This window comes from Hyposmocoma kahamanoa, unplaced genomic scaffold (assembly GCF_003589595.1).
Source record: "Hyposmocoma kahamanoa isolate Upper Pololo Valley unplaced genomic scaffold, ASM358959v1 86, whole genome shotgun sequence".
Taxonomy (NCBI): domain Eukaryota; kingdom Metazoa; phylum Arthropoda; class Insecta; order Lepidoptera; family Cosmopterigidae; genus Hyposmocoma; species Hyposmocoma kahamanoa.
Window position 1 is genome coordinate 9,536,984 of NW_020654289.1, and position 26,565 is coordinate 9,563,548.

Sequence of the window (26,565 nt, forward strand, 5' to 3'; positions counted from 1 at the left end):
TGTCTATAAAATTTTAGGTTCCAATATCTCGAATGTTACCGAAATGAAAATGCGTTTGTTATGATAATGAGGGCGTAACTGTAGAAAAATATTTCACAGATTCAGGAAAATTCACGCAACTCTTTGATCATGTACCTATTTCTGCCGCCAAGCAGTAATGTTAGCATTATTGTGTTCCGGTTTTGAAGGGTAAGGGTGCTGGTGAAATTGCAGGCACGTGGGACTTGTTAACTTATTTCTCAGGGTGTCGGGCACAGTGGCAGTGCCCCTCAGATCTTTGCGATTTAAAGCTCTGATTGCAACTGCTATGGACAGACGTGTTTCTTACCAGTAGACGCATGCCTTGTTCATTCCGTCACTTGATATTATAAAAAAATCAATCGCAAAACTCATTACTTAAAATGGCAGCGCCGCAGTGGCCCTCAGATCTTTACGATTTAAAGTTCTGAGCTTTAAATCGTCCATAAGGACAGGCGTGTAGCTTACCATTAGGCGCACGACTTGTTCGTCCCGTCTCTTGATATTATAAAAATGAATAAATAAATAAATAAATCTCCAAATCGCATATGGTAAGTGTAATAACCTTGACCCTCCGCAGAGAACTTCAACTAAGGCCGTACTAGGGTTGATTATAATGTACAAATATGTAATATAATTAAGATGGGTCTAATTGCTTATAGGTAGGTACGACAGATTAAAGGGAAGGTCGTTTTACCATTTTTGAACATCAAGCAATATATACGATCACATTCCATTAATCCCGCTAGTAAATGGGATAAAACGTTTAGTGAAATGTATTTGGATTTAGTTTTCTACTAATATATTAATAGTCGGCAGCTAAGGTCAACCTCGTGAAAGTTGAAAATTCAATCAACGGTGGTCCCTTTGATAATGATAAGTTTAGGAAGTTGGAGTTATTTGGGTGCTCACGTTAATAGTCGTTGCTCCTGGTTACGAATATAACAATCTCGTAGCTACTTTTTAAGACTTCTTGGCAATTTATTAAATTATTATCACTAATGACTGAAGACGATTACCTTCATTATGATGATTATTTATCACTAATTAATTATCATAATATAATTCATCTCGATTATGAACGTAGTTGTAGACAGCAACAGAGGGTAGACAGATGTATCTGACTTTAGGGCGCCTTCAAATTAGACGCTGATAGAAGTAGTGGCACCACCGTAACGCTACAGCCAAGTATGGTAACTCTACATTGTAATAAGATAAATATAATAATTCTATACAAACGTAGCAGTAGTAGTGGGGCTTGTATGTGTGCACGCCTGCCGCACGCCGTTACGAATGCACAGATTCGCATAGTAATGGAAGGCGCGTAGAACGATCAGCACTATGCAACGCGAATGTCTCGAAAAGTGGAACTTATAAAGAAATCGCAATGCACAGGCCTATCGCGATTTTAAATATACCTTGTTATATATACCTAATTTAAATATTTTGTTAAATATGATTTTGAGCACATCTTAAACTTTCACGTAAAATTACAAGTCCGTAATCGCTTAGATATCGCTCAGCAAGTGGTTGTTCCATCACTAATAACTTTATTTCCTTTGTTAACTATGTGTAGGTCGACAGATAGATGCCGCATACTTAGATTTCACGAAGGCGTTTGACCTAGTGGTCAACAATATTTTGTTGGAGAAACTTTCCGGGATAGGATTTGCACCTGGTCCTTAAAGCGGTTTCATAGCAAAGTTAGCGGCAGCAAAACAAATGTTAAATTGAAAAATTATAAATCTGACCAATATTTCACATAGTAAGTCAGGGTAACTTTTTGGGACCGGTCGGTCTCTTTCTTCTCATGATAAATGATTTTCCTAAAGTTTACAATACAGCTAGGTGTTTGTTTGTTTGGTTGTTTGTAAGTCATCCTATAAGTGGATTCATCTATTTCGTCCTATTATTTCAGTCACAGATTGTCGAGCTCTGCAGTGTGACATTGACGCGGTATCTGTATGGTGTGAAGAAAATAGGTTAACATTTAACATCATTAAATGCAAAATAATGTCCTTCACGAGATCTACTGCCCCTGTAAATTAACAGTATTCTATAGGTAATACAGTACTTGAACGAGTACAGTCTATTTCCGATCTGGAATTAGGTAATAATGGATCCCAAGCTCGACTTTCATAACCATATCACGACTGTCTGCAAAAGCAGGCAATAAAAAATCTAAGTCTAAGTTTTCTTACAGTTTCGTGATACTGGGGTGGCAGTTATGCTTTTGTAAGAAGTAGGCTGAAATACTGCACGCAAATCTGGGATCCTTATGAGGATAAATATACTGTCATCAGATTGAAATAATTCAATAAAAATTCGCTCGACACTTGTACAAAAGAATTACTATCCACCGCTCTTTTCTTCCTTATTTGTGTACGGAATGGTCGTTTTTTTTTTATAATAGCAAGTGACGGAACGAATAAGTCGTGATGGTAAGCTACACACCTGTCCATAACAGTTGAAGTACCACTCAGAGCTTTAAATCGCAAAGATCTGAGGGGCACTGCCACTACGCCCATCATCCTAAAACTTAAGTTGACAAGTTCCATGTGTCTGTAATTTCACCAGCACCCTTACCCTTTTAAACCGGGATGCAGTAATGCTAACATTACTGCTTTCCGGTTTGCCGCCAAGCAGTAATGTTAGCATTACTGCTTGGCGGCAGAAAAAGGTATAAGGTGGCAGTACTTCCCTGGACGAACTCTTTCACAAGCTCTATTGCTGCGGTCTTCACACGTTGGAGGAAAGACGTAAAGTTAGAACCGTGCTCCATTATGTATTTTTCCTGCAAGGTAAAGTGGTCAAGCCCGGAACACTGGGCAACGCACCGGCCGCACCAACATCAGCTTTTTGCGCCTTCCGTGCAGCACACTTGTCGTGCTGACAACGCGGCTACGAAACGTAGTCTCACGTTGCTAAATTGTCTGGTCGCTGAGGTCCAGGATGCTGACATCGTTTACAACAGTATTAGCAAACTAATTTGTAAAGTTAATTAAACCTAGCGTATCATAGGTATATGAATGTAGTATATGTAATTGGCATGCCAAACATTTTGGTTATTACTGTAAATTTACTTATTTTTATAATATCTAGTGACGGGACGAACAAGTCGTGCGCCTGATAAGCCTAGTAAGCTACACGCCATAACAGTTGCAGTGCCTCTCAGAGCTTTAAATCGCAAAGATCTGAGGGGAACTGCCACTGCGCCCGTCACCCTGAGCCATAAGTTGACAGGTCCCATGTGCCTGTAATTTCACTAGCTCCCTTAACCCTTCTAAACCGGAACTCAGTAATGTTGACATTACTGCTTGGCGGCAGAAATAGGTAAGGTGGCAGTATTACCCTGTACGAACTCTTTCACGAGGAGCTCTTTTGCTACTAAACTATTTTAAACTTTTTAATTTATAAAAACATTTTTTTTAATTAAAAAATTCCTATGGAAAAAGTTTGTATGGAGTTACCATACTTGTCTTATTATACTATGATATTAATAAGTTCTATGGGGTTTGCCTCAGTTCTATCCTTAAAGGGACCTGTGATCAGAAGGGAGACGTTTATGAATTGATACAGGTTGCTAACTTGAGAGAGACATGTACAGTGGAGAACTGTCCAATGCGAACGTAGGATCTAGCAATTTAATCTTTTAAAAGCACTATCAATTTAACCATTAAATTACAAAGAGTGGGCCGTATGAAGTGCATAACAAACACGGCGACATAGTCACGCAAAATATGCTTAAATCAATTCAACGCCCTAATTTAGTTGAGATCAACAAGGGAACGCTTTTATAAAATGTAAATCGCTCAATTGAAACGAAATTGCTTGTTGGTTTAGTTTGTCACGCGTACGAGAAATTCTTTCTCGTACGCGTAACTTTCAATTAAGAAATTAACCAAAATTAAATAGTTTAATAAACGTAACAAGTAATTACTATAATTGATAGTAAATGAAATAATACAATTTGGATAGTAATTTAGTTATTATTTTTCTTCAAAATTTTCTCAACATAATGAATTAATTGAGTAAATCTTCTTTTAATCCCATTGACCTAATCCCCTCTGATTTGAACAGGTATCTAATTGCGTAGAATTTTTCCTTCGATCCAATAAGAATTATCCCCACTAACGTGTGGATTTTACATTCGCCCAATGACACCTCAGCGGCAATAACAGAACCAATAAGAATCATTCCCGTTCACGTGTCTATTTTTGCTCTCGACCTATCACGTTTCAACGCGACCACATAAATTATTTATGTCGTTTGTTATAACGATATAGGCACCATTAATTATAAATTGGATTAGGAAAAGTGCACACGCGCAATAATTTACATCGAGTCTTATCACCGAGTGAGCAGCTTCGATCAGGTCTTGGGTACTACAGGGCTGCACTTTTCTTTGCTGATGGTGAAAACGCATGTTTGGAGTTGTGCTACAGGGAAAATCAGATTCAGATATAACCAGTTTTAAATGAGACCTGTCGGATTGTAGATAACTGGTTATTTTAAGCCGACCTTAGCTTAGCTGGTAACATTGCAGTAACCACTGGCTGGCAAAGCCAGACATCCGCAGAACTGTAGCGGGCTCTTGCAAAAGAGCCAAAATGGTTATCGACACTCGGCACCGTATGCATGATCACTTCACAGTGCAACAGAGACTGAGGCGCCGGAGAGGTTTCGTCAAATGTGTCGATCCTCAGAGAATTGAGCCAGCTCAGGCGAGGTGCAATCTACCTAAGTCCCACCTTCTGTGAGTCTTGGTCCTGGACACGAATTGCCATGGCCTATCTGGAAGTCTTTAAATAGGCTTCGGACTGAGGTTGGCCGGAGTCAGGACAATTTGTTCAGGTAGGATTTATCAGATGGTTGTAACCCGGATTGTAACCTGGTGCGATTCAAACGATAGCTCACCTCATATCGTGCAATGCGTGCCCCAACATCTGCACGCTTGAGGATTAAACGGCGGTTACTAATGACGCAGTCCGCGAGCTGCGTTCTGAACCATAATAGTATAAGTGTATGCCATCGATACGATTTTAATTTTTAATTACCAAAGACCTTTGCGGGACGATTATGGTGGGCTTGGGAGGGAGTGTCCCACCACTTTATTTCTCAGTACGAGCCTTCAATTTCTTAATGTCATGTTAGCTGTATTATAAGCGTACAAGCTTCGCAAAGTATTCCAAAAACTAATATTTAAATACTGTCTCAATGTTGTATCACATCAGCTGACTCGGTTTAAGCTGTGCCAAATGGCTCGGTTAATCGGCCCCGTTAATTAGCGGTTATACCCATTAACAGCCCGGACAAGTTTTGAAAAGCGCCATGAATACAAGCTGTTTCTTGATTTCTACCATTTGGCACATTTTTGGAAAACTGTTGGATGTGAAGCACTAAAAACTATTTCAAGTTTAATACAATTTAGTATCAGGTAGCTCTGCCCGATAAGTGCTTTACTGAGTTCGAAGTGATGGTACTTATATTTAATTTAAAAAATATTCCGACAAAAAGGTGCTGCACTCTCAAACCACTCTGCGGATAGAAAAAAGGTACTTGTTGTTTGAATTTCAGCTGAGGTCAAAATTGATTATTCAGAATTTAGCATATAGAAGAAATAAAATACTAACCATAATAACGTTAAGCGTGGTTAAACCCCCCCGAGTTTACTTTTCGCCGGTTGAGTCGGCGATGTGGGATCGGTGAATATTCACCACGAGGCCTCCCGCGCCAATGGAAGGGCGGGATGGTTATCCTCCTCCGACGACGAGTGAGGTCGTGCAATGCAGGCTCCGGAGTCCCAGTCTAGAGTCCGCTGGCCTCACTAGGGGATCAGGCGAGTAGCGAACTGCGTTCGCCTTCTCCACGTATGTCTGCGCCGAAGCTGGTCCGCCGCGTCCTCGCGCACCCGCTTCACCCCCTCGGAGCTCGGGAGTTCGGGCGTCTCCGCAGTCTCCAAGCCGATTGTACCCCTGTGTGGCAGTGTGAGTTTTGCTGCTTGGTTGAACACGACGAAGTGCCTCGTTCAACTGCCTTCCTACTCACTTCCCTAAAACAATAAAATGAAAACCAGAAACGGTAATAAGTTTACACAGCGGTTGCACGTCCTCCCACTAAAAGTGCACCTCACTAATATCCGAGGTCTGCACTCAAATCTCGATTCGGTCCACCATCATCTTGAAACCGATAAACCGCAGCTGCTGCTCCTCACCGAGACGCAGAACAGATGTCCGACTGACACGGCTTACCTCAGCTACCCCGGGTATAATCTGGAGCACAGGTTTCTACCTCGTGCCGGACTCTGTGTGTACGTTCGTGATGTCATCTGTGTCAAGCGTCTCAAAATCCTTGAGACACCGAGTTTTTCTGTTTTGTACTTTCTGGTAGATACAGGAGTTGCACAAATAGTGTACTGCTGTGTTTACCGATCGCACAGTGGAGATCAGGAGACAACCAAGCTATTCCAATATCTGAGTGGGACGTCTGATGAGATTCAACAAAGGTACCCAGCGGCGCAACTAGTCATTCTGGGGGACTTTAATGCACACCATCAAGAATGGTTGTTCCCATACCAGATGACCGATCATGCTGGGAGAGAGACGCGTAAACTTGCGTTAACGCTAAGCCTCTCCCAGCTTGTCAGTGGTGCCACTAGGATACCAGATGTTGAATCTCATACGGCTAATTGCTTGGACCTTCTGCTGACAACTGATCCAGACCGATACTCTGTGGTTGTGGATGCCCCACTGGGTACTTCCGACCATTGTCTGGTGAAAATTGTTTCCGTATACTCCGCACCCGATCAGGGCCCCAGTGGTATAAGACGGGTGTGGCGATACAGGCTAGCAGATTGGGATGAAATGCACCATTTCTTTGCGTCATATCCTTGGCAGGTTTGCTTTTCTTCAGGAGACTCGTCGAGCTGTGCTGATACTGTAGTCGAGGTCTTGCGTTTGGGTGTGGAGTATTACATACCATACTCTGATGTACCCAATGGAACCCAAGCTCGTCCATGATTTAACGCTGATTGTAATTGTGCTGAAGCACAAAAGCAGTCCGCGTACCAAGCATGGGCAGATGCTTGACTGCGCAAAGCTCCGAGTACTCGGAATCTGAAGAAAGCTTTTAATATAGCCGCCAAGAAGTGCGAAAGCGTAGGGCCAAGTTCGACCACATGCGCAGCATAGGGGCCAAGCTTGCCTCTTATCCAGCAGGTAGCAAATCCTTTTGTTCCCTGGCCAAAGCGGTTCAAAGTAACTTTTGTCACCCATCTTTGCCACCTCTGCTGAGGCCGGATGGCACGCTGGCTCATACTGCAGAAGAGAAGGCGAATCTCTTTGCTTCATTCTTTGCAGAGAGTTCACGTCTGGATGCCGCATGGAACGTACCACCTACCTTACCTCAGGCTGGCTGCGCTATGGCGCCAGTTCGCATACGCCAAAAAGAGGTACTTAGAACGCTGCGGAATCTTGACGTGAATAAAGCTAGCGGGCCAGATGGAATTCCAGCTGTAGTCCTACGTAACTTTGCGCCTGAGTTGTCTCCTGTTCTCACACGCCTGTATCGTCTCTCGTTTCGTGCGTGCAACGTGCAACCTGTGCCCAAAAAGGGAAGCAGAGCTGACCCTGTCAACTCTATAGTTGACATAGGTCATAGGTCACACCTATCTCAGTCACTTCTATACTCTGCAAGACTATGGAACGTGTACTCAACAACCGTCTCCTGTTACATCTTGAAGACAATGACCTCCTCAGTGATCGCCAGTATGGATTCCGACGAGGGCGATGTACCGGGGATCTTCTTGTGTATGCCTGTCACATACGGAGCGAGGCTATAGAAAAGCAAGGCGAAGCACTTGCAGTGTCTTTGGACATTTCTAAAGCCTTTGACAGGGTCAGGGTCTTTTAAGCAAGCTTCCATGTTATGGGCTTCCCACTGACCTTTGAAATTGGATCTCGGATTTCTTGAGTGAACGTGCCATACGAGTGGTCTAAGAAGGCTACTCTTCCGAACATATGGCGATAGATTCGTTTTTTTTTCGATTCGTTCCGTACTGTCTGCAACTCTCTTTTTGCTGCATATCAATGATATGTTAATTCCAGGTACCTTTGCGTATGCTGATGACAGCACAGTTGTAGATAGGTACTGGGCCAATGCAAAGGTCAGAGAAGAGGAATCCAATCTTGTCGAGAGTCCATGGTTTGCCGTTTAGATTTGACGCTCAAGGCAGTCTCCGATTGGGGCGATGCCAATCTTGTCAAATTTAACGCTACCAAAACGCAGGCGTGTCTGTTCTCTACTAAACGGAGTCCCTTTGAGCTGATTCCGACTTTTTGTGATATATCCATACCAATAGCCGACCGTCTCCAGCGACTTGGAATGGACCTGTCGTCCAATCTGAACTTCGGGAGATACATTGAATCCATGGCCATTAATGCAGCCAGGAAGCTTGGCATCCTTTCCAGGGTGAGGCGTTACTTCACACTGGGACAGTTGCTTCAGCTGTATCAAGCACAAGTCCGGTCGTGTATGGAGTACTGTTGCTACCTTTGGGATGGCTCTGCTACATGTCAACCTGGTCACCTTGGATTGAACACCGCCGTAAAGTTGCCCGCTTATCGGTATTTTACAGGATGTATCACGGAGAGCGTGCGATGGAATTACACGATTTAATTCCGCCTTCCCCTTTCCATCACCGGGGGACTAGGCATAGGCTTGGCTTCCAACTCTATGTTGTGGATATTCCAAAGATTCGCACGAAGCGTTACGCTTCCACATTTATATGGCGAACGGTTCTGGAGTGGAATTCCCTGCCTGCAAACTTGTTCCCTGAACGTTATAACTTGGACCTTTTCAAGGGGAGAGTGAATAGGCTTTATCTAGGTGTGCATGGTACATCGTCGACCTCATCGTCACTTTCCATCAGGTGAGATGGAGGTCAAATGCACACTTACTTTAGAATAAAAAAAAAGGTAGTGACCGAAGCAGCCGTGCCCGGTCAGCACGTGCACCAGGTGGTACTCACTCTACGAGGACAGGGCGGTTCGCCCCTATGGTACGAGCTCCATAGGGGGGATCCGTCAAGTCCTCCTTGCACCGCTCAACCTCTTGGGTAGCCGGGCGCTACCCTCGGTCCCTCATTCCACGCCGCACCTCTCGGTGCGGATCTCTGCCAGGACCTCGACTTCGAGGTTCCACGACGGAGTACCGGCGAGGACGCATGTGGCAGCGGAGGCCACCGTCATGTACGCCCTGCACCTAGCTAGTACTTAGAGAACGAGCTAGACATCTTCGGGTCACTCTGGCCGCCTAAGAATTTAGGAACAATGCCCAATCTCGGGAGGCCGGGAGCGCCATGCAGAAGGCTATACACCGGGGTGACGTGGTATGTCATTGTCTGAAGTACCTTGGCTACCTTTACATTGTGTATATCCTTACTATACAATAATGTTTTAGTCTTGTTTTATTTATAAGTGCACTGTTTATTAATGGTGTTTATTTCGATTTTCGGATTTTATTGTTCTCATAATTTTATTCTGTGATTACTATTATACATTGTTAGCAACATATGTTGTATTATAGTTTAGGGTACCTATCATGTACCTATTTAAAATATTTGTTTTCATTTCAAAAAATCAGATCAATCAAAATGAACACAAATCTTAAGTAAAAAGTAACAAAAGATTTCGAGATTTTCCGCAACGAGAAAGTTTGAATGAGATTGTATTGGCTACCTCCCAACTTTCTGGACAGAATCCGAGTCCGTGCGGGCATGCCAATGGGATCATTTTATTATTTTCTCCATATTCACTGAAAGTGTCTTTTATTGTTTCTTGCCCATAGCTAAAGCGCACATCATCCGGAAAAATTATGGATTGTTCATCTGTGAAAGCGAATTGCTGAATTAGTCATTAAAATTATAGTTTTAATTTCGCGAACCAGGTTTAAGATAACTTATATTTAATAATAATTATTAATAGTAATATGATAATAATAATATCTTTTATTATTTTCCAAGAAGTACAAAAATATAAGACAATTGAAAATAGAGCTTAGATGTGGAAAACAGGAGCCCAGACTGTAAGTTCAGTGCTATGGCACACCTGGCTCCCCTGCTCGGCAATGATACAGTCAGTAAACAAAAATAATATAATGTGATAGACAATGAAATAGAACAACAAATTTACTGTTTAATAGATTCAGGCGTTATTTCGGCGGAAATCCATATTAATAAAAATAGATTTTTTTGTCATGCAGTTCATTTTCCCACACTCCCTCCGCATAAAATTAATAAAATACATAACACGAGCGCAACTACAGTCACAAATACAACCACCAAAAATATACTCCACACTTGTTTCGTCTCTCTACCACGCAGATTCGCGGTGCTGATTGTTCGACACTCTGCCGAAGAATTACCTCGCTCCAGAATAGTTCGCCATGTGTCCCACTACCCACCCACCCACTATTACCATCGTTATAATTTAAAAATATCCGCAATAAAGGTGATGACGTAACATTAAATTGTTTATTTATTATACATCCCCTATTGTTGTATCAAGGTATTTCCACCTGTTCTAAAATATCCAGGCGTAATTGTCTTTCGCAAAAATGTATTATTTTATATGAATGGGAATCAGGTAAAATATGATTTCTTTCTAACAAATGTTCAACGAAGTTGGATTTTGCTGGTTGCTTATGCCTAAACGAAGAAACATGCTCTTTTCATTTAGTTATAGTTGGGGTGCAGGAAAGGAGCACGGCGGCGTACCAGTTCTTACCTGTAGGCACAGCCTCATATGTTTCTACATTAGTTTTGATTATAGTGACCCTAGAATGGCACTATGACCTGTGCGACCGAACCCGCACAGGAACCATCTAAGTCAGGTTCTAACCCCGGATCAGTACGTTTGTACGGAATTCATCCGGTTCTCTGTAAGGCTAGTGCTTTAGGAGAGCCGCCCCGAGTGCACGTACAGCACTCTCCCTATTTTTCAGATAGATACCGGAGCTGTAGGCACGCTCACTTCCCGTCGCGCTCGGCACGACTAACGGTTGCCACCGCCGACCCGCCGACTACCAAATCTCCTCATTGGTGGCGGAGCTGTAAGGCACGCTCACTTCTCGACGCCGAGTGACCGGTGTCTCTCCAGTTCCCAAACTCCTACCCGGCCGGAGGGACCGCAAGAAGTCTAGCTCGTCCTCTAGGTACTAGCTCTCCGGGCTAGTGCCGGAGATGCCAAGTAGTAGTGGCGACAATGTCCGGAAATAGCTACCAACTTAAAGTCTCCTCGCCTCAGGCCCTCAACTAGACCGCTACTGAGAGGCGCTAGCTGCGTGCTGGACGACCCCACCACCGGGACAGACGAACATGTCCGTTCCCTGCAACTGAACACAAACTCCAACGAGTATATCCAAGTCCGGGTCCGCCAGAGACGCCCGTTAACGTGTATGACTGGTCTTGCCGTCGAGCCCGTACTCTCTTCGGAAAACTCTGACTTTGGGGTCGGTAGACAGGGACGATAAGAACAAGGTAGTTGTAGCGATACGACTTATTTGGCGTAGCTCTACAACTAAAACTATAGAGGTATACATTCTCACGTGTGTCATAGGAGAACTTATAACCTCCCGACTTCTTTTCCACTGTTTCTTTGCCATTCCAAAGTCAAGAGAGCAAATGTTATTTGTCTTTTCTGACGAATGGCTAACATAAGTCATACTTGCTTTATATTTATTAATTGGCTATGAACGAAAGCAGTGTACGATATGTTGACTATCCGCCTCTGTTTCTTTTGAACTAGGCTATATATATTTTATGTTGCCACGGGTGACAAGAAGAAGCCGGAATAAATGTATGCGCAGGCTTACGGTGTATTTTGTTTATTATTTACTTTAGTTATACTTAAATCTAATAAACTTAGAGAATTATTTTGTTTTAATTCATTCTACATTTATCATAGTAGGTAATTTACAAGGTTCTTAGTTCGTTCTTAAACAATTTTTACTTACATTACTTGAACAAACTAATTTGAATTGGTTATATATATTGTGCAACAATTTTACGACATTGGTAAAAAAAACATCGCTAAATAATACATAAATTTGTTCACCTACTCCTAAATGAATGATTATACCAAAATCTTTATGTTCTAAGTACCGACAAGAAATAATTAATCATTTACTTTAAATTAATTTGGTACTAAGCATTGTAATTAATGATTCTTGTGCTAATATTCTTTATTTCCAAAAAGGTTTAAAATCAAAGCTATCTGATGTAGGGAGACCAAACGACGGATGTTGAAGGGTTTTGACAGATTCCTACATTTCCACAGTCATTCCGCAAGGCGCAGAAAGAGTTCATTCAGCCACGTTTCCCATTAGTTGTTTACCAAACTATTGTATACTCTTGCTAAGTTTGGATATTATAAAAAAAATAAAAATGTATCCTTGGAATTCTTATAACTTGATAACCCTTCCTTGCGTATGTAACGTTTGTTAAAGAAATGTTTACCACAGTAAATTAGTATGGAAAAGGTTCAACAAAGCATTGTGTGTTCACTTTTGAAGTGTGCTGGTTAAACAATGTAACAATATTATTTACTTGACTTTATTGTTTGTATATGAGAAGTGTTTGTAAAGCAGGAATCTGAAACACATAAGAAATATACGAGTATAAATTGTAATTTATTACGAATGTGGGAATTGAAGTGTAATAAGTGCTCCGTAAGAATTATAATGTATTGTGTTCGGGGCTTGCTAGAAATGGGTATCTCCAATACAATGTCGTTAATTTTTTTTAAACTATGGATATCACCTAAATTATATTTATAGTACTTACTTGACGTGTTACTACATGTGGCGGTATACTATAAAAGTGTGTTCAGTAAAACCAAATAGCTTTAATGAAAAAATATTTTTTAGGGAAAAAAGAGGCGTACACGCCAAAATACAAAGCACGATGAGCGAAAAACAATAAATGTTTTGTTCCTGCCTTTTTATTATACACACAGGGTTATATGTAAAATAATAACAGCCTCGCAGAATATACCTATTACTAAAGTCATAAACAACAACTTTTGTTTCATCAACTTGAATACATCAGATTTCACTTTCGTTCAAAAATAAAAATATTGAAATAGATCGCTATAAACGGTAGTCGTTGAGAGGACTCTTGCCCGTTTGATGAAGGTGTTCACCTTATCATAAATAATTCATTTTCTAAATTTAATTTTCGGTAAATTTATTATATTTTGTAAAAAATAACCAAGTTATAACAGATCGAAAAGGCACGAAAATTTAACGTAACTAAATTATCAATAATTTTTGATACAATTGACTTTGGACCCTTTCTTACCCGAAATCGATATATTTATCTCTAGTCGGTAAGAGTTGTTAGGGGTATACTCTATTGCAAGTATTTGCTTTCACGTACTGAACATTCTTTTAAATTAAAAATTATATTAAAATTAAATGAATGTTAGCTAATACAATAACACCTTGTTACAAATTTGCAAACTGACAGACGATCTCCTTAATAGTCAATATTTATTTACCTTTGGTCTGGAGTGTGGTGAGGCTGGTGAACTGTAATACAGGTCTCCTAGCACGGATGCCTATCTCTCACACAGACTTAGGGTGGTTACACACGATGCGTGCGATTGCATTGATCGCACAGACCTGTACTACAGATCACTAGCCTCTCCACACTTCGGACCAAAGGTAAGTATTGTAAAGTGTAGCGACGCAATCGCGCGTTTGTATCTATGCAGTTGCGCGCTTGCATCGCTGCTGCATCACGTTTGTATCTTTGCTAAAAGTCACCGTGTGTACCACCGATCTTAATGACGCAATATTTAGACAAAGCACTAGTGTATTCAGACTTTGTGAGAGACAATAAAGATTTATTATTATTATTGTTATAAAATTTTGTTTTTCTCGGAGATCTCCGGTTTCTCAATCAATGGGCACGCGCCAAATCCAAGTGAATATCAGTTGGGGCCGTTAGTAGAGAAATTTGGGATCACGGCATCGATCTGCAACAACTTTCTAGCAAGACTACAAGTATTGAGGATAGCTGCTTTCTGTAAGAGGTGACATGTATGTACATATTTGGTGGTAGGTTCAGGGAATGTAATGACTGGTGTAGCTATTTCAGAATAACGCCTGTGGTTGAAAGAAATATTGCTATTATAGAAAATTGTACTTTTGTACAATTGCGGCTGGTGGGTACTTGCAGGCAGTCGGATACAAGATTTGAAGTATCTGTAGCAAAGGCACTCAAAAGCCAAACAATTGTTTTAATATCGCAAAAACTTATTAAGAGATAAATCCAAGAGTCAGGCAGTTATGTATCTATCATTTGCCTACTAAATTGCAGTTATTCTAAGTGCCGGGGCACGAGCTAAGCGTATGCCTGCGGCTTGATACAAGAAGTATACAATAAAGTAATAGGTGTTATGTTTGCTTCTGTTCCTGAGAGCACTAGGTTGGCATTGTCATGCATGACGTAACACCTCATCCACTCTCGCCAACGTCAAAAATAAATATTGCTTACGAGGTTGGCGACCATCACGACTATCCTTATTTTTGAAGCAGCCGTTCGAAAGATGGAACGTGTGCAAAGTTTGAACCAGTCCCTCAGTTTCGCTTTTTCTTGGATTTTCCCCAGCATTATTTACAGTTGAACAATCCTAGAAAACAAAACTAAAACATTACAAACATGTATAGCGAAAGAACCGAAAAATAAAAATGGTTCTTTATGTTATATACCTCTATATACACTTAAATATAACAAGAGAATTTTTTTTCTACCAACTATGGCCTTCCTGTTGCGTTCTTTATTTTTATTGTGGAATGGTCATGCCTGCGTCTATAGAGAAGAGGTAACTCGCCTGATGTTATTTTCATGAGAGTACATCGAAAGTTTGGACAAGGCATATAATTTGTCTTTGTGGTCGTGCTGTTGGATTTATTTCTACGACATTAGTGATCCTTATTCAAAGTCGGAAAATATTGCGAGCGTTCCAAATAAAGTTCGCCACATTGATATACATATAATTCGCAACACAATCTCATTCCCTAATTACACATTACACGATATTACAATTTGTAGGTAAATTTTCAATTAGCAAAGGGTGTATGACGTACTCATTTTCGAATTAGGCGTAAATATCGCATGAATTGCGGTGAATACGGGCGTTCAATTTTATCACAATGAGCTACGAACGGCGTTATTTCGTAAAATAATTAATTATTAACAATCTCTACTGGTTTTATAGCCCGCACCTGAAGGTTTAGGAATGTACTCACATGATGATATCCGAGAAATATCTGTTTCATTTAAGTCGTACACAATTAAGTGTTAAAGGGTTAGTTATACGAGTAGTTCGTATGTATGTAAAGTTTACATTAACTAAAATAACGGATAACTGAAATTTTTAATAATCACGTAGGTATTTAGAGGTCTTGTGAAAGAGTTTGTCTAGCGAAGTACAGCCACGTTACCTATTTCTGCCGCCAAGCAGTATGTTAGCATTACTGTTATCAGGTTTTGAAAGTGCTGGTGAAATTACAGGCACATGGGCCTTGTCAACTTACGTGTAGCGCACTATAAGTTTCCGGAATGAATAAGAAAAAAATACTACCTATAACTGGTAACCCAAAAATGAATTTATTGTTTCTCAAAATATTCTCCGTCAGCGTTAATGCACTTTTTCATACGAACGAACCAATTTTGAAAACATTTATGCCACTCCTCCGTAACAATCTCTGAAACATATTTTTCATACTTTTCGACAGTCTCTTTAGGTGATGAAAATCGTAGACCGCGTAACTGGTTCTTAATTTTTGGAAATAAATAAAAGTCACAAGGTGCCAGGTCGAGACTGTACGCGCGGATGGCTCATAAGGTCACCGTTGTTCACCTTCAAAAATTCATTTGTCTGTTTGGCCGTGTGAGAACTGGCATTATCGTGGTGCAAGATGATACGGCGTTATTTTTACGGAGTTTGTCAATAACGTCCGGCAAACAAATGGTCGTGTACCAATCACTATTCACGGTATAACGATTCTCCAAAGCAACAGTAGCTAAAATAACAATAGGTAGTAAAATTAACAATAGGTATGCGCAATTAGTTCATCGAGGCTCAATATTGGACACGCTACATCCTCCGATATGGGTTCAGAAGGCTGTTACCGCTGCCATGCATCCTGCTCGTGGTGACCAAATGCGTTTTAATGCGTACGACTGCGTCAAAACCGCCAGTAGCCTTTCCTGCGTATAGGCAATGTAGAAGTACTACAGTTCAGACTATGGAGCAAAACGTTTCTTTTTTACCTGTGTTAGCCTTGACTCTCACTACCATTTGTTCAACTTGAAACATTTTAATGCAGGCTTACCTATTACATTATAATCTACCTAGACATTATGCTTGTATATGTCCAATATGAGCCGAAAGTGCACAACAGCCCTTTGAACCTAAGAAGTTAATTTGGTATTAGATTAATTCGTTACGCTTAAACGTAAAATGCTCGGTTAATGGCGTTCGTTAAAATTAATTAATACGTTAGCTTACGTAACTTCTACCTTGCGTTATGTTATTATATATAAATTATGTTATATATGACATACATAAATTGTGGTTACCAGGTTTTCTTCTACGTTTACTAAACTTCGTTCAACCTTCCCAATTATTTGCCTCTGTAGGTAGGTACTGTATATTAGGTATTGTTTTCATTGAACGTTGGGATTGATATTAAAATAGACCAATATCAAAATAGCGTAATTTTTTTTATATTTTGCGAATACGAATATAAGTAAGATTTATCCGTACTCCATTCATTTATAAGATGTTACATTTTGGATTACTGTGTTTAAAAAAAGTCTAGGTGATCTTAGTAGTGCGCTGTAGTTAATACTGGTATAGGTACATAGAACAGGAAAAATTAAAAAAGAACACTTTTAATAGAAATGTCAAATATTGTAGAATCTTATCAGGTACTTGCAATAATTCTATAGATTTTTATTATTGCAAGTTCTGATTTCCATCAGAAGTTTAATGAAATTTAAAGCTATTACCTACAACTGCACTCTCGTATATAAATATTGTTTTTTTGCGATAATAGGAACGAGATGTGTACATGTAACATAATAAGGTTTCAAAATGGCCACCTTAATCCGTAAAGTCAGTCCGTCAGAAAATGAAAGTATTGAAAAAAAATATTATGAAAAAATGTCGGAAAATCAAACTATTGAAGAAAAATTACAGTCTAAGATCTGGCTACATGACCAATTAGACGCCTTAGCCTGTCCCGAAGGACGAACAATTTTACTAATACCGTAACATGTTGAAACAAAATTGAAATTTAATTTTAAATAGTCCCCGCCAAAAAACAGCGTTCTGTAAAAAGTCAATAATAATAATTTTCAGTTAATTAATTTTCAAATGATGCCGGAGGATTGCTAAATTAATAAAATAGCCAGTTAGTAATATGTAATATCATCTATCTACCAACTACACGTCGTGATGTATTCAATGAATCGGTACAATTTCCACGGATCTAGTTGTGACGACACCGACTTCCTTCATCGTAATCCCACCTTTTTGTCATCCTCTTTTCTGGTTCCTGGCCACTTATTTTTGAAATTTTGAATTGTTTTCGAATTCTCTTTTCCTTCACTTCCATTCCTACGTTTGTTCTATCCGTCGTCACTCCTACCAACAAGATTATTGAGACGAGAAGACGAACTCATAACTCACCGATCACCTTCATTTCCTTCCGATCACCTTCATTTCCTTGTAGTAAAACTTCACGTCGATTACTGTTAAAATTGTATAGTTATTTGTACCCTTTTGCAGTGAGTGTTGTGTAATCATTATAGGGAGTGTTTTATAATAATTGTACCTTTTCTTTATTATTTGTTACAGCCGGGTCGTTTTCTCTTTTAACATTTCTTACTATAAATCTTGTGCACCGAGCCTTCTCTAATCTCATTTTACCAAATCTAGGATACATATCATCAACTCATTTATACGTCCCACTGCTGGGCACGGGTTTCCTCTCAGGCAAAGGTTTACGCTATAGTCCGCCACTCTGGACCAACGCGAATTGACTTCACACGTTTTTGAGGGTTGTGAACCTTCTTCGACATGCCCGTTTCATCACGTTTTCCTTCACCGGAAAGCTCATGGTAAATTTCAAATTAAATTTCGCACAAATCCCGAGAAACTCAAGAGGTGCGAGCTCGCATTCGAAACCACGGCGTCGACATGAGAGGCGGTAGGTCAAACCCATCGAGTATATAACCAGAAATAGAGACGTAATGTCATTTAATTTGTTTAACAACTGCGCTCTGATTGGCCAATCCGAATTCGAAACAATTGACGGGAGTCGTCAACTGTTGTTTCATCAATTCTTTCACATCAAATCGACCAGTTTAACTTGAGCTTTGCTATAATGGACAAAAATTGAAAAATTACATACTCCATTACCGATGAAATGTGATTCCTTTTGTTTTGTAATTAGATGTTTTGCTGTTTTTCCCACACCACCGAATGGAACAGCCCTCCATAGTTAGAGATATTATCCTTCAGTACAGGTCTACTTTGCCGATCGGTCCACTTTCACTATTCGTCTACTTTCCCGATCAGTCCATTTCTTTATTACAATAAATACAGAATATTTTTGGAATATAGGAGACGTACACACACGTCAGTTGTTGGCGCTGTACTATTTCAGCTTTCTAATTTGTGATTTCAGTGCAAACTAGAGTTGATATTTAAAAGTGATATAGGGGTCATTCGCCGATGAGTTGTCAAGGATGGATGGCCCTTAATTCGTCTCTTTTTCTGGTTATATACTCAATGGTCAAACCATTAGGCTACCGCGGCTTATTAGGATACTTACATAGTGTTTGATAAGTCTATACCTACCCGTGCGGTGACTGATCATCTTTCATCGACAGATCCTGACTTAGAACTTTTCAACTTTTTAAACTACTATAGGCAATTGTCTGATTTTTCCTTGAGTTTTGTATACACGCTTGAATAACGTGTATTTCGACAGAAAAATATTCTCTATACCTAAACCTAAGACTGTTCGCTACATAACCTTAGTAAGCGGTGAACTTAACGGTTTTCATTTTTGATAGCCTACCTAACGTACCTATACGAAAACTTCACATTCTTACGACGTAACTACATAATATAAGTATATAATATGACGTTTGCCAGTTTAGATTATTATGTATTATATAATAGAACAATGTTGGAATCATTGTTTTGCCTACCTTTTCTTATATCAGTTTAATAATCAGAATCAATCATTGTAGAATTGTGTGTATATATAGAATCTGTTTTCAAAGGACATTTTTGTTTAGTAAAGATACGTTGTTTATTATAATATTTGTTTTGTTAGAATATCGAGATATTTTTACTGGCACGATATTCATCTATTTTTTGTGAAAATACATTGGCTCATACAAAAGCTCCATTGGTAAGAGCGGTCGCCACATTGAGGCAACAGACACTGGATCACGTCCTGTCACATCGAAGGATTTTTTCTTGGTGTCAATAATAGTTTGTTGTATGTATTTCAACCGTTCGATAGTAGATTTCGACGGTGTTTGTACCAGTTTCTTTTTTCATAGATTTCAGTACAAGCATCCCATAGGGTCATGAAATGATTTAGGAATGTCATTTAAGTTAATAAAATAATAATGGTCCCGTCTCTTGATTTGCTGACATCGTTGTTTATTAACATTCTTAATTTTTATTACAGGGAATATTCTACTGATGTTTGATGATAGTATCTAATATTGAGGTAGGATTTTAATAGTTAGCTAGATTTAGCATATTTTAAAATGTTCAGTAGTTTCTCTAAGGAAGTTAATTCAGTCAAGTCATATCGCGAGAAAAAATTTTCAACTGGGCTTAAAAAATTATGAATGAAGAAAAGCATGTATAGGAAGCAAATTATTTGGTGACTTTGATACAGGAATATTGTTCAGTGGTTAACGTGCTTTTTAACACCTTTTACATAAAACAACTTTTTTATTATATTTTTCGATATCACTAAAACATATTTTAGCTAGGTACCGAAAATGTAAGTTATTTTTATTGTTTTTAATAAGTAAAATGCAAAATATTTTATGAACATTTTATTAATACATTTTATATTGCGCTTAAATTCTAATATAATGTTAATGACACACAGACTAATAAGTAGTAACACATAATTAAATAAATAGGTAGTAGAGAGTCAAGTAACTTCAAGAAATAAATTAACACCTACAGGTATGTTACGTAGGTATATCTACCATCACAGCCGAAGAAAAAAAATCGGAACGTAGTGACGAGATAAAATAAATAAAAGCAATGAACTTATATCTAAAAAATTAAATGTAATAAATATAGTCATTACATTTTATAATACTCTTCATAAATGCTTATATCTATAAGGCACTATGGATATATTACCCAAATATAATATTCTGGTAATTTACTTGTTTTATAACAAGCACAAAAGTTTCGTGTTTCCTTATTTTTTCAATTAACAACATACTGTTTGTAGAAAAATACTTTCAATATTTTTAAATTCATGCACTGAAACAACAAAACGTTAAATTGAATTTTAAAACATCGAGATTGAAAGACAGTTGTGGCAAATTGGTATAAATCCAAACAAAATATTCATGAACAATTACTTTTATTCACTATTCTAAAACAAAAAATACCACAGATCGCGAAGATACAACAAATTAAAAAACGAAGTAAAGTAAATGATGAGTATTTTCTTGCATTATCTATAGTAAATTTTGTTTCAGAAAAGTGTGTCGACTCGTAATAGCGACTTCTGATATTATGAACTCACTGTAGAAGGGACTCCTTGTCACGCAGCATCTTAGCTGCTTGGAAAGTGTTTCGCATAAGCATTGCGACGGTCATTGGTCCCACTCCACCGGGCACGGGTGTTATGGCTCCTGCTATTTTGCTTACCTCTGAGCAGCAAAAGAAAAAAACTATATGTTAGGCTCCAGCTGAAAACCAGCACCTAGGCTCTGTCCAACATAAAGCTGAGCTAGCTATTTTGTGTATTTTAGGTTTTTAATTTATTATCTTCTTTTGTTTTTATCTGATACGAGTTGTAAGGTTTGTAATATTATTTGTGAATAGCTGAATAAATGTGTCTTTCTTTTATATGAGCTGAAATATCACTCCAAAGCAAAGACTTTGGAAACTTTTAGATTATATTAACATCACCTACCCATTATTATGTTCCACTACTCTCCAAACAGGTTGGGAACCTTTATCAAAATGATTTCCTTTACTGTTAGCAAAAGGTATTGCTACTAAACATTTACAAATGGTACCAACACAAGTCAGAAATATAAGTCATTAAATGGATTATGGATATCATTAACAATATGTCCATGAATAAAAAATAAGACTCACCATCGTAGTCAACATCTCCTACAAGTTTAGTCTTTCCCTGTTCATTAGTAATTCTGGTAATTCCTACATCAATTACTGTAGCACCAGGTTTCACCATGTTAGCTTGAATCAGGTTTGGCACTCCTAGTAGAGAAGTATTATATTATAAGAATGGAACCATAATGCTTTAAATGAAAATTTTGACTAATTATACTGTTTTTGCATTACAAAAAGCTAGAAGTTTAAAAAAAATCACTAAAAGAAATTGCAGAATATGAGTAAATATACCATACATGGAATAATTAAGTTAACTATACTAAGAATAAAATTACCTGTAGCACTAATAACAATATCAGCATTGCGACAATATGAGTCTAGTTCCTTTTTTGGTGTGTACCGATGGCAAATTGTCACAGTTGCGTCCATTCCTAAACCACTGCTGTGACTTTTGTCACTATGCAGCATCATGGCAATTGGCATTCCGACGTTCTTTGACCGACCGACTACGACTGCGTTACGTCCGAAAGTTTCGATTTTGAATCTAAAAGCAAGTAATTGTATATAAATGTTAGTCCAACAATCGGGGTTTTAATTATGCCTAAATGACTTTCTGTTGATTTTTTAGTTTATGAAACAATACATTGTGTTTTATGTGTCTTTTCTTTGAGCATTAAAGAATTATATGTTATTTGTTTCATTCTGAGGCACCCCATTCTTTGGAAATGTTTTAAAGTACAAAGTTGAAATATAAAATTGACTAATATAAACAAGAAAGGGACAAAACACAAATGTGAGGAACAAATCATTATGTGCTTAGTGAAATGATGCATGATCTTACCTTTTCAGCATCTCAATAACAGCAAGGGCAGTCGCAGGCACGAGTGTCGGCATATCAAGAGCCAGCTGTCCAACATTGATGATGTGGAAACCATCAACATCCTTCTCTGGAGCTACGGCATTGCACACTTTCCTCTCATCCATAACACTTGGCAGTGGCAATTGAACCAGAATTCCATCAACTTCACTATCTTTGTTTAAAGCATCAATTGCAGCAATAAGTTCTTTTTCAGTCAAATTTGCATTATATTTTATTGTCTCAGCAGCAATTCCAACATCTATTGCAGCCTGAATTTTGTTCTTTACGTAAGTGTGACTGGCTGGATCTTCTCCTACAATAATGCAGCGAAGAGATGGTGCTCTAAGCCCTCCTTGTACCCATTGATGGATTGCGATTTTCAATTCATCTTTAATTTCTTTAGCTAGCTTCTTTCCATCAAGGATTTGGGCCATTATACTATTTGAAAAAAAAACAAACAAATACATAAGCAAGCATTGAACATCTTATAAAAAGTTTCAGTTAGTTGAAGCTGCAACAATATTGTAAATAAGCGCTTATGAGTACTAATAGACTACAGTTCGATAATTAAAACTACACTATCTAATAGTCATCTAAAAAATTAATGAACACAGAAACCAAAAAGTGTACACAAAGTTTTTGTTAATATAAACCAATTAATATAAGGAGCCACAGAAAGCACACTGTGAATGTCTTTTCTTTTAATTTACCTGGCCGCGCCCAGAGAATCAAGATATGTGTGGCTTCTCATCGTGAATGTCAGATATGAACTGACTGCACGAAGGCAAATGATTTGCCTCATCTCCTACTGTTGATATATATATAGGTCGTTAGGTCACGTGAGCAATACAATTCATTATCTTACACACTATGGAAATAAAAGATAACAGTAGAATCCACATTTTGCATCAACAAGTTTCTGGATAAAACCAATTTTCAGTGGAATACTGCAGTAAATTCAAAGCTTATTGTAAAAATAGGTTATTAAGTTCACCTAGATATAGAAAACTGGATGTAACTGCTTTTTGATTCAGTTATTTTTTATAAAACATGTAAACATTACTGGTTTGCACTAGATTCCCAAGTTGCAAACACCAAATAGCTTGATAAAGAAAACATTACTTGCACAATAATACAGTTTTAAAATTACATACCTTGAATTGTTGGATATAAAGTGTATTAATTGACTTACAGTTTAAGGCGAAGTGACTAGTGCTAACAGATTTTAAATTGTTTGACAAAACACGCATTGAAACAATGCAATTTCCGTAGATTTGCGAAACAAATTTGATCCTACGCCGAAATGACACATTGTACCCGGTTTTCCTATCAAATTCCACGTAAATATCGATGTAATTTAGTCATGTATAAACTTTTCGTAGTGAGAAATAAGTACCATATCGATACTTTCAAGGTAAAACAATATGATTTGCTTACATGTGGAATTTTACGCACTGGACACGTCTTGGTAAGGAAAAATCTCTTACAAACTTTGTGGCACTAACAATCAGGTTGATTATAATTTAAATGATATGGAAACGTGTTGCTAAATGCATAAATTGTCATTAACGTAAGTAATTACAATTTTTTTCCAAAACTTTTTCGAAATACAACAACCCGTGTTGAGGTTAGCTCTCCATCTGATATGTCAATGTCAAAATTGTATGTTCGTTTTTGGCTTGGATACAAGTAATTGCAAGTCAAGCCATGTCTTCGTTTAATTATGTTTCTCTAAATATGGCCGCTACAAAGAGAATAGGCAATTTGAGGCGGCGTACTTGGATTGACTCGGGATTCCTTAGAACGGGTATTTTAGTTCGAGATTCGTATAATTTCGCGTTTTAATCTTCGATTAAGGCACAATAGTACTATCCTATTTCACTTTAAACTAGATTTCACAAAATAATTGAAAGTCAAAATAAAAACGACACTTTTCCCTCCAAAAGGCCCAGAGCGAATCTCAAAATTGTATGGTGTATTTGCTATGTTCAGAAACTCGAAAATTTTTCCTTCTAAAATTCATTCTCTAATCCTATGACATTAATTACTTATTTTGTTATAGAAATACAATGACGCATTTCTTATCAGTCATGTTTTAAAGTGCTGGGTTCATGACGTTACTTGTAGTATATTTATCGGCGTAAGCAACAACAAAAAATATCATTTAATTTTTGTAAGTAAGTATGTTAAATAGTTGCATAACTACATTTTATAAATTATAGTAGGCGTGTAACACTTCAAAGACAAATCAACCATTCAATGGAATTTTAATATTTTTCTCCGCTTCGAGGATTTCAACATTTTTGACACTATTTGTGAACTACATGCCATCGCATGCTTATTCAAACAAAGAAATAAATCAAATTTAATGTTTTTTGGCAATTAAGGTTTAAAGTTTTGCATACTTCAGGCATAAAGTTTGTATGTGGATAAGAAAATATGTAGATTAATTTCAACAAATAAAATGGTTGTAATTTGTAGATGAGTGTGTAAGGATTTGCAGGAGTCATTTAAAAATATAATTTATTTATTCTTTAAAATCAAAATTACGATTAAAAAAAAAGTTTCTACTTAATTCACTTTAAGATTAAAACTTGGGATATTTTATCAAGTATCACGCGAAAGAAGCCACAATAAGCCTGTTTATTATCAAAAAGAAAATCAACCATAGGGTTAAATAAGGTTTTACTCCACTTTTATTTTCAAACATTTATAATTACTTTTATGAAATTTCGTATATTCCGCTCCCTTTTTATGAAAATTGACGGAGTCAGTTTCTTGATTTTTTTTTAATATTAAAACAAAATATGAAATTATATTTTATTTCAATTATATTTAAATCAATAAACTTTAACAAAAAGTATAATGGGAACATATTCTGTCAATAGTGAACTAAAAATCTCAACAACGCCAAGCTTAGCTTCCGATTCTGTCCAAAAGTAAGAGTGAACTACTTCCTTCATACGCCATTTTTGAGTTAGTTTCATAATGTCATTATGATTTTGTTTCATGCATAAAACGTAATTTATTGTGTTTTCATAATGTAGGTACTTACTATGTACTTATATTGACTTGAGCAAACAAATAAAATACAAATAGGTACTTAAATAATAGTTAAATAATTCTTTGGAATGTGAATTGTCAAATGATGCGGAGAAAATTTTTGTCTTAAATGAATACGTGCTACTTTTTATTTAATATTTATGAACGTTAAAACAAATAAAAATACTAGAAAGATATATTTATTTATCCACAAATTGACATAGACCATAATATATAAGCGAACAATCAAAACAGAAAACAGTAATGTAGGCAAAAAGGATAAAGACTCAGCATTGCTGATTTTCAGTCTACATCTATAGCAGTAATTCATATTTCTGTGCTTAGTAAATACAAATTATTCTTTGTGAAAAAAAAAACCCTCTGTCAAAAACATGCTAACTCAACTCGACTTATCTTTTTGTCTAATCACTACGTATCTAGCTGCTTTTGAACTGTTGATAATTTTCGTGTATAAGAAAATAATTTACTCTTTTCTTGTGTATATATTCGATTTTGTATGTCACACTTAAATTATAAGTCTAATGAATTAACTTCAATTGTGAATACTGTGCATACTATCAGTAATGCAGTTGCATTGTTACCTACACACAACTGAATTAATAGTACATTATGATAAAAGTGCGGTAATTTTCAAAGCGCACGTATGTCATACGACGTTTTATAACATATTTGCGAGGAAATAAATAAGACTCTGACTTTCTTAAACGAATAAATCTTTAATTACTTGTTAAAGCAGTTATAGAAATTTGAACAATTTTTAAAAGTGATTGTTACGTTGCCAGTTGGCATTTTAAATGTTGTCAAGTTATTATTATTAGTTACAATCTCCCCAGCCTCTCTCTCACTTTCTTGAGTGAAAGTAGGAGAAACGAGACCACAGAGTTCTGCTGTCGGTGGCGGCGGCGGAGGCGGTTGCGGTTGCGGCGACGATGGTTGAAATGTACGCGTGTGTGCTCGTAGATGGTTGAAAGTCAACACTTGACTCCAAATTTATGTTCATTACAAGGAACATAAATTGCGAGAGCTAATTTCTTTTTTATTTCTTATCGAGTCTTCTATGTATCCTTCGGCTACATTGCTTAACCGCCATCCTCCGTCGCGTTTTATAGTGTCAATAAGTCCGCACCTGAATCGGCGAGCAATGTAGCCGAGGACCTTCTGAAACTGTGCCCTGTGTGTTATTCATGTGCTTGA

At 37.8% G+C, this 26,565-nt stretch overlaps 1 protein-coding gene across 2 annotated transcripts; it reads right to left on the reverse strand.

Moving 5' to 3' along the window:
- Positions 1-20,233: 20,233 nt before the first annotated feature.
- LOC113234751 (bifunctional methylenetetrahydrofolate dehydrogenase/cyclohydrolase, mitochondrial) lies at positions 20,234-23,824 on the reverse strand. 2 transcript variants are annotated; one of them, XM_026470215.1, is made up of 6 exons: positions 23,746-23,813; positions 23,019-23,116; positions 22,291-22,746; positions 21,785-21,993; positions 21,474-21,596; positions 20,234-21,019 (listed from the first exon to the last, which is right to left on the reverse strand). In XM_026470215.1, exons 2-6 carry the CDS (start codon positions 23,108-23,110, stop codon positions 20,889-20,891), a joined length of 1,011 nt encoding a protein of 336 aa, XP_026326000.1. In that variant the 5' UTR covers positions 23,111-23,116; positions 23,746-23,813; the 3' UTR covers positions 20,234-20,888. The 2 variants fall into 2 exon arrangements, with proteins under 2 accessions (XP_026326000.1, XP_026326001.1); XM_026470216.1 differs by lacking the exon at positions 23,019-23,116 and having other exon boundaries at positions 20,236-21,019; positions 23,746-23,824.
- Between the last annotated feature and the right edge of the window lie 2,741 nt (positions 23,825-26,565).

Bases quoted from the DNA above. Each gene is read 5' to 3' on its own strand.
- LOC113234751 (XM_026470215.1), bottom strand. From the start codon at position 23,110: ATGAGGCAAATCATTTGCCTTCGTGCAGTCAGTTCATATCTGACATTC. The intron at 21,994-22,290 runs GTAAGATCATGC...ACTTGCTTTTAG, and splicing joins GTTATTGAGATGCTGAAAAG to ATTCAAAATCGAAACTTTCG. The intron at 21,020-21,473 runs GTGAGTCTTATT...TTTGCTGCTCAG, and splicing joins AGGAGATGTTGACTACGATG to AGGTAAGCAAAATAGCAGGA.